At 41.5% G+C, this 9,042-nt stretch overlaps 1 protein-coding gene across 6 annotated transcripts; it reads left to right on the forward strand.

Annotated features, from left to right (window-relative positions):
- The first annotated feature begins 599 nt into the window (after window positions 1-599).
- On the forward strand, window positions 600-7,877 carry LOC109520342 (mucin-22-like). 6 transcript variants are annotated; one of them, XM_019877474.1, is made up of 11 exons: window positions 605-741; window positions 890-914; window positions 1,285-1,344; window positions 1,441-3,253; window positions 3,317-3,794; window positions 3,866-3,927; window positions 3,997-4,184; window positions 4,258-4,421; window positions 5,408-5,469; window positions 5,850-5,998; window positions 6,091-7,877. In XM_019877474.1, the coding sequence occupies exons 3-11, from the start codon at window positions 1,302-1,304 to the stop codon at window positions 6,177-6,179; spliced, it is 3,048 nt and encodes a 1,015-aa protein (XP_019733033.1). In that variant the 5' UTR covers window positions 605-741; window positions 890-914; window positions 1,285-1,301; the 3' UTR covers window positions 6,180-7,877. The 6 variants fall into 6 exon arrangements, with proteins under 6 accessions (XP_019733038.1, XP_019733033.1, XP_019733036.1 ...); XM_019877477.1 differs by having other exon boundaries at window positions 1,441-2,936; window positions 3,186-3,794; XM_019877478.1 differs by having other exon boundaries at window positions 1,441-1,773; window positions 2,158-3,794.
- The last annotated feature ends 1,165 nt before the right edge of the window (window positions 7,878-9,042 follow it).

A 9,042-nucleotide genomic window follows, 5' to 3' on the forward strand; every position in this document is an offset into this window, starting at 1 on the left:
TAGAGTTCTGTAAATTAAATCATTGTTGTCCTTCACAAATGTGACTGATGGGATTAAATGGGTTAAATATGACATTTATGCATTTGTTTGTTCTCGCAATTAGTCTGTGTGTGTGTGTGTGTGTGTGTGTGTGTGTGTGTGTTTTCAGCTTGCATGTCAGTCTATTTCTCCAAAGCAAATTCAACAGCAAAACAATAAAGATGACATGTATGTGTTTAGTCTTAGAATTTATAATTGATCATTTATGGTAGTCATGATGTATGTGTGTTGTTTTGCTGCATAGGTTACCATTTCAACCGCCCCCCCCTGCTAAATTCCTTTGCCATCCAAAACTAGACCAGTTGTAACACACAGCCCCCCCCCCTCCGCCCCACCCAAAAAAACAAAACAACATTGTTGCATGTTTTCAATAAAAATATCCTCAAGTTGGTTGACGTGAGTGGAATGCACAGTGACCGGCGGAAAGCACAAAAGAAATTATAGTGGTTGGAGCAGTTTTGTTTCTTTTGTTCTCTCTGTCAGCATCACTTCATGCCACGAAACCTTCGGCACAATTTGTGACCAGCGTCACTTCCCTTCACCTTCCTCATATAAGGACACAAGCCCCTATACTTGCGAACACAAGAGACCACAAGAAGACGGGGCAACCCAGCAGAGTGGATAAACCTAGAGACATCTGTTTTATTACTATGCCGATATATTAAAAAAAAAAATTGTAAGAGCAAAAAACAACAAGTCGAGGTACGTGATTTTTCAGTGTAAAACTTTTATAATAAAATGTTCATATTTTATAAACCTGACAACACTTTTTCATTGAATATTTCATAAATATCTAATTATGTACAAGACACTGTTATTTGGTATTTTATATTTATTTATTTATTTTCAGGTGTCTTTCAATTTGAGACTGAGAGGTAAGTGCATTTTTTTCTACATCGAATGGAATACACACACACACACACACATACATACATACATAAATATATATATATATATATATTTATTAGGGTGGTCCATTTTGGAAAAGTTTGTCGGATTCGTCGGGCCGGGTCGGAAATCTTGTCGATACTATGACACAAGGAGAGAGAGAGAGAGAGAGAGATTCTCACCTCGCCACTGTGAGGTGGACGTGCTCACCAGTGGAGCCCCGTGCCGCCATAATCTGATTTCTTCATACCAAATAGCACCAGAACTTTAGATAACATTGAAACACAACTGCAAAAAGTATCTGAATAAAAGTGACTGTTTCATTTTTGGGATTAAGTGTGTGTTCACATTTTGCAGGTTCAAGAACAGAAAAAATGATAGCTGCACCATGGCTATCAGTTTTGCTCCTGTTTTTCGGTAAATCATTTCTGTGCTGTGAAGAAAATGACTGGTCACTAAAAAGGTAGACAACTAATTTTTCTGATCTTCACATCTTCACTCAAATTGTTACAGCAACAGGAATACATACAACAACTGGAATGGCTACAACAACTGAAGTAGAGACAACAACTGGCGATGCAACAACCACTGGAGTTTTCACTACAACTGGAGAACCAACAACTGAAGTGGTGACAACAATTGGAGTAGTTACAGCAACTGATGGTGCAACAGCCACTGGAGTTTTAACTACAACTGGAGAAGCAACAACTGAAATAGTGACAAATGGAATAGTGACATCAGCCGGAATAGCGCCAACAACTGAACTCGAGACAACAACCGGCAATGCCACACCCACTGGAGTTTTCACTACAACTGGAGAAACAACAGCTGAAGTTGTGACAACAACTGGAATAACAACAACAACCGGGATAGTGACAACTGAAGTAGAGACGACAACCGGAGTTGCGACAACTGGAGATGCAACAACCACTGCAGCTTTAACTACAACTGGAGAAGAAACAACTGAAGTTGTGACAACAACCGGAATAGCAACAACTGGCGATGCAACAACCACTGGAGTTTTAATTACAACTGGAGAACCAACAACTGGAGTTGTGACAACAACTGGAATAGCAACAACAACCGGGATAGTGACAACTGAAGAAGAAACGACAACTGAAGTAGAGACGACAACTGGAGTTGCGACAACTGGAGATGCAACAACCCCTGGAGTTTTAACTACAACTGGAGAACCAACAACTGGAGTTGTGACAACAACTGGAATAGCAACAACAACCGGGATAGTGACAACTGAAGAAGAAACGACAACTGAAGTAGAGACAACAACCGGAGTTGCGACAACTGGAGATGCAACAACTACTGCAGTTTTAACTACAACTGGAGAACCAACAACTGAAGTTGTGATAACAACTGGAATAACAACAACAACCGGAATAGTGACAACAACTGAAGTAGAGACAACAACCGGAGTAGCAACAACTGGCGATGCAACAACCAATGCAGTTTTAACTACAACTGGAGAAGCAACAACTGAAGTTGTGACAACAACCGGGCTAGCAACAGCAACTGAAGTAAAGACAACAACCGGAATAGCAACTGCTGGCGATGCAACAACCACTGCAGTTTTAACTACAACTGGAGAAGCAACAACTGAAATAGCAACAACAACCGGAGTAGCAACAACAATCGGAGTAGCAACAACAAATAATGGTGCAGCAACCACTGGAGTTTTAACTACAACTCAAGAAGCAACAACCGAGGGTGCAACAGCAACCGGAATCGCAACAACTACTGGAGGCTCATTAACAACCAAAGTCATAACAACAACTGAAGGGGCAACAACAACAGGAGTTGAGACAACAATCAGAGCAGTGACAACACCCGTAGGTGCGACAACAACTCAAGTTGCGGCAACTACTGAAGGTGTGACAACAAAGGGGGAGGTGACAGCTACTGGTGACGCAACCCCTGGAGGAGGGACAACAACTGGAGCTGCAACAACAACCGGAGGTGCATCAACAACCAAAAGCGAGACAACAACGGGGAATGTGACGACGACTGGAGTTGTGACAACGACCAGACGTCCAACGACAACCATGGATGAAACAGCCATTGTAACAATCAAAGTTACGACAACGACCAGTAATGGGACAACAAACGGAGTTGCAACAACAATCGGCAATGCGACAACGATCTTTGGTGCCACAACAACCACAGGAGTGTCAGCAACCAGTGGCACGACAACAGCTGGAAACACGACAACACCAACAACCGGAGATGCAGCAACGACGGGGAATGTGACGACGACTGGAGGTGTGACAACGACCGGACGTCCAACAACGACCAGGGATGCAACAGCCACTGGATTTGCCACAACCACCAGAGTAGCAGCAACAACCAGTGCAGCGACAACAACTGTGGGTGTGACAACAATCAAAGTTACGACAACGACCAGCAATGGGACAACAAACGGAGGTGCAACAACAATCGGCAATGCGACAACGATCTTTGGTGCCACGACAACCAGAGGAGTGTCAGCAACCAGCGGCACGACAACACCGACAACCAGAGATGCAGCAACGACTCGGGCTTTGATAACCACCGGCGGTGCGACAGTGACCACAACTACAACAGCCTTAGCAACAACAACGAAACAACTAAATGCAACATCAACCACAGTAGTCGTAACAAGTCCAAAGACAACAGTCGTAGTAGCAACCACCACCACTCCAGCTACCACAACGACAACCACGGCAACAACGACCACCACAAGCCGTGCACCACCCCCTGTTGTTGTTAGGGTTGTAGTTGTTGTTGTTGTGGTCGTGTTTGAACCATTTGTACCAGCACTGGCTGACCCCAACAGTCCACAATTTATTGTTCTCGCTCGAAGAATCTTCTTAGTGGTGAGTACAATGTTGGTTTGGTGTTTCATGGTATGGCATCACTGAAGCTAACGTTTGCATTCTCGTCAAAGTATGACGTCATTTACAGAAGGAGGTACACAACATATAGACGCTGCGTCGTTCGAGGTTTCAGGTAAACATCGCCTCCATACCGATACGGATGTCGTCATGTAACAATACCGATAACGCATCGCTAACACAGGCGCTCTGTGGGCCGGGTCCGAGTGGACAACACCGAGGCAGAAGTGGACATCGAGTTCGACGACGACACCACAACAGGCGAATCAATTCCCAGCGCAGAAAACGTGGCCAAAACGTTAAGAGAGGCCGTGTCCGACCCCAACAACAACTTCAACCTCACCTTTGATGAGGAGTCGATACAAGCTGCTGGTAAGTTATCGTTCATCCCGTCCGGACCCACTTCCGAATTCATCCGCTAACTGATCTGCGATTGATATTCCAGTGAGAGTCACGACAACCGTTGCGCCGGTGACGAGGGTAACCCCTGCCGAGGCGCTCACGATGCGACGAGTGACGTTCAGATCGGTGAGAGAGCAGTTCACCAACGACTTGCTGAATTCATCTTCCGCAGCATTTATCAGGCGGGCTTCCACGGTCAAGACAACGGTAAGCACCAGAGCTAGCACCTACGGATATGAAAACTTTTTTGAAATCCTGTCAAATGTCGACATTTCTCTTTTAAAATGCTAACATTTGTCTCAGATTTGACCAGTGTTGGTAAGATTTGAACTTTAACACAGGCCCCCCACGGCCTGGGTCGGAATGGAAAACACCGTGGCGGTGCCAAAACGTATATGATATGATAAATATTGTCTTATAGAATCTGACCTTTACCTTGTACAATACCATCCATCCAGTTAGTATTTCACGATAGTTGTGGTGACATTCTGACTTGAATCGTGCAAAATGACCATTTCTGATCGTGAGATTACAACTTTAAATGTGCCAAATTACAGGATATAACAGTGGTTCTTAACCTTTTCAGAGGTACCGAACCGAACCAGTTAATATGCACATTCACCGAACCCTTCATGAGTGAAAAATAAATATATTTTTTACAAATTCACGATATTTTAAAAAAACGCATTTATTAAAAACAGAAAAAAGTAAATACAATTTCAAGAGATAAGTATACTTTTTTTTTAACGTACTATCACGACAGTCACACTTTGACTACGAAGTCAACTAAATTTCCCACAGCACTGATTGGACAAGCAATGTCATGTGATCATCGGCAGCCAGTGATGGCCAAGTGGGCGTGTCATAACTAATTAACATGTTGAGTCGCATGTGTCTTACTCTCCATGTGTCTTACTCTTCTGTCGAACCCCTGAGACCGATACACCGAATCCCTAGGGTTTGATCGAACCCAGGTTAAGAACCACTGGGATATATATATATATATATATATATATATGACAACATGTTTCTTGAAATATTTAATTTTTGTGAAATGCCAACATTTGCCTCATACGACTTCATCAGTATTTGACTTTTACATGGAAAAAATTGTGAGAATGCCGACATTTTTTTCAGTACTCATTTGTATTTTGTCAGTATTACGTCTTCATTCTTTGCTGGTGTTTTCACAGCTTGAACCTTTCTACCGAAGAGCATTCACCTCATTCCGAACACTGGAAGTGACTTCATTCAGGTCAGTTGTCGCTTCAGGTGCTGATGACTGAAACAATGATGGTACTAATAATTAGGGACGGGTGAATACCAGTGCTGGCCTCATTTTTAGGTATCAGGTACTCGTGGAGGCTGCTGATACCAGCTAAAAGAAAAATTAATTTGACATCGAGTAAGCCCTCCTCTACGTAGCTTACGCTATCCTGTTATAAGGTCTTTGTTCACAATTTTTGTCATTGTGTTAAATGGAATTCTGTGTATCAAAAGTACTCACGGTATCAGTATTCACGGTATCAGTACTTGGTATCGCTGAGCACTCAGAGTGAATACTTGTACTAGCATCGCTCTGAAAATAAAATAGCATCAAACATCCCTAATGAGTGTATCTTTTCCATTTGGCAGGAACGGCTCCATCATCACCAACATGGATTTGAGTTTTGTATCCAGCTCGGTGCCCGACAACAGCGCCATCGCTCGCGTTTTGGTGGAGGCCGCGGCCATCATCACGGCCTTTGACGTGGACACATCGTTCATATTTGTGAATGGCGAGCGTAAGTTATTCAGAAAGCGTCCATTTCCCATTCGCATGAGTTAAATCAATCAATGACTCTTTGTTTCTGTGTTGTTGTGTTTTGTTTTGCAGAGGTTTCAAGTGGATCAATGCACAAAACAACCGTGTTCAGCACGTGCTGCCTGGTGCTGTTGTCATGGTTATTGGCAAAGCAGCAATGATGAATAATTAATTATTGTGAACTTTTTTTTTTTCACGTCCGAGGGAAGATATGCCTATATGACATGTACTGCTTAGTTTATATCACGCGGAACAAAATCATGAGTGGTCACACGACAAGTTTAAATACGCCAAATTATGAAATTGCTCTTGAAAAATGCTAACAATTTGTCTTTTAGTATTTCACGTGGGTAACTACGATTGTGCTACTCAACTATAACTGAGCAAAATTAACATTTGCTTTCATAAAAATAAAATACAACAATAATAATAATGTTTTTGCCAACACCTGTCTTGAAGGGCACCAGCTATATGACTTTTAAAGGTCAACTGTGAAGTAACTTTCGAAAATGCCAAACGAAATATTTTTACGTCAAGTAATTAAACACATTCACCAAAGAATGAAAAAAAAATCTGTTTCGTAATTTGACAAAGTAATATTTTCGCCGAAGTGAGATCCTGACAAGCGTCAACCCCGAAAGTGTGACGTCACCTCAAGACAACAATGGCGGGCCTCACGATCGAAAGTGTACAAATCCAGTCAGAAATCGATTCGGAAAGCGACGTTTTAAACTTATCTGAGGGGATCCGGGTGTATGAAGGGTTGGAGGAAGGGGAGGTGCGGTCGAACAGATATGTACGAGCCAGATGCTTAGGATGCGGAAAATGTTATGCCTGAACGGCTAGACACAACTAGCAACTAGCACTGAGAGCACACGTTGTAGTGGGTTGGTGTCCTACATTGTCATTGCCAAGCTAGTTTTCTTGCGCTGTCGGCCACTCTGCACATGATGTACTTTTTTTCAGATCCTGTTGAGAAAACAGTTGTCCTCAAAGTGCTTGTGACAAAATAATGCTCGTCGACACCGGCGTGAAATTCATTCTCGCTTTGCAAGAACGAAACCGTATCGCTCCAGTTTTCTGGTCCATTTACGTGCCCTATTCTTTTGCCTGCATATGAACATTTTGCCGAATCACTCGATAACAATCGACAATGCAGTACAATGGCTGATTGATTGATGACTTGGCATTCTGTAAATGATGTAACTCGCTGAACAAAAGCATTTTTGTTGTTAAGCGTGTCGCTGTGGGTCTAACTATGAACCCAGGTGGGTCGCGTGAAAAAGCATGCTTGGAATAGTTTTACTGAAAAGATAGTTGGCCAAGTTTACTTCACGCCTAACCTTTAAAGTGCAATTGTTCTTGTAAAATGGCTTTTTTGGGGGGGGGGATTAAATGGAATTTTCGAACAAAACGTCAACATTTTTCCCGATAATGACAAGATTTTCTTATTAAATGATAACATTTGTCTCATATTTCACCAGTATGGTAGTATTTCAACTTTAAATGTGGCAAATTGTGACATTTTTATTGTAACATGCCAACATTTTTCTTGTAAAATGACAGTATTTTGATCAGGAAGTCTTCTCGGATGAGAAGCGAAACGTCTACAAAGACAAAAAGAGCAGGCCAATTGTGATCAATTCATTGCCCCGAGAAACATAAACTGAGCCAATTTTTCTTGAAAAACATCACGAATTTTCTGAAAAAATAGCGGTGCGGTTCTTGCAAAATGTCAGAAGTGTACATCGATGGCTCAAACCTCCTGAGAACACAAGTATTGGGAGACCCTTACTAACTGCATTAAATGACACTGTACTTGTTTTGTGTGTATGACAATAAAGCATGACTACATTTAATCATGTGCGTTTTTTCTGTTCACATTCGTCCAACACTCCGTTGATATATCCTAGGGGAGAAACGAGTTCTCGAGACCTCGATTTAAAAAAAAAAAATGCTGAAGGATTTTTTTTTCATGTCTCAGGTACAGGTTTATTTGGTGTGGACTGTCCAGTCAAGTCAGCTCTAGCAACAAATTTTCACGCTACGCAGGACGGTAACTTCAAAATAAATCGAAACTTACCAAACAATTCATGGACATCAAAAGCCTTAAAACACTTTTATTTTGGAATAGTTCTCGAAAGCGCGTCGTGCCGACCTTCACTTGTCTTCCCAACTGTAACTTTGCCAGTTTATACTGCCGTCTCAAATTGTTGCCACCAATATCAACACGTCATCCTGAAATGATGTTCAGTCGTTAATTAATCACTCAAAAAAAAAAAATCAATCTCTCATGAATGACATTGACATTGTTTAAATAGCGCCTGTTGTCAGCGTTAGCTGCTAATGTCTAGCAGCTAGCTAAGCGAGTGCCCGATAGAGCCGTTGGACTTGTTTTCAAAGGCAGTTTAAAACATCAAGTTGCAGTTCCTAATGATCAATTTTTAACAAAACAAGCTTACTCAAATGGGCTGTTTTAGTCAGCAAAATCGCTCCGGTGGTTCTGACGTCGCTTCATCTCATAACCTAAAATCTCACGTACTTATGTTTCTAGAGAACTAAATACAGTATGAACAGTTTAAATTGAACTACAAAAATGTTGATTATCTAAAAGGCAAAAACCAGTTGGTCATTCATTATTGATTTTTTTTATAAGTGGAATGTGTTAATTTCTCTTTTGTCTTCATAAGTGTTCTTTAAACCAATCAAAAATATATAGATATATATTTCTAAATCTGAATACTAAATTATCTCGATTTTTCAGTACGGTATCCGAATACCAAAATATTTGATAGCTGCAACCCAGATATATCCGTGGAGATTGTTTTGAAAACACCAAAGCAGACGGATTGTGAGTGAACCGGTAGAACTTGTGGAAAACAAAATAAAATATGTCAGGAATTCACGGGCAAACAACAGAGTGGTTGTCTTTTTCAGCGTTATCCAAGATGGAGTGCATTGTGGCCAAGTTCCATCAAATACAGTACATGTCACTTCCAAGTTTTTCTCAAAATATTCCGACTT

The sequence above is a fragment of the Hippocampus comes genome, unplaced genomic scaffold (assembly GCF_001891065.2).
Source record: "Hippocampus comes isolate QL1 unplaced genomic scaffold, H_comes_QL1_v1.1 scaffold143, whole genome shotgun sequence".
NCBI classification, from domain to species: Eukaryota; Metazoa; Chordata; class Actinopteri; order Syngnathiformes; family Syngnathidae; genus Hippocampus; species Hippocampus comes.

Bases quoted from the DNA above. Each gene is read 5' to 3' on its own strand.
- LOC109520342 (XM_019877479.1), top strand. From the start codon at position 1,302: ATGATAGCTGCACCATGGCTATCAGTTTTGCTCCTGTTTTTCG. The intron at 4,422-5,407 runs GTAAGCACCAGA...GTGTTTTCACAG, and splicing joins CTTCCACGGTCAAGACAACG to CTTGAACCTTTCTACCGAAG. The intron at 5,999-6,090 runs GTAAGTTATTCA...TTTGTTTTGCAG, and splicing joins CATATTTGTGAATGGCGAGC to AGGTTTCAAGTGGATCAATG.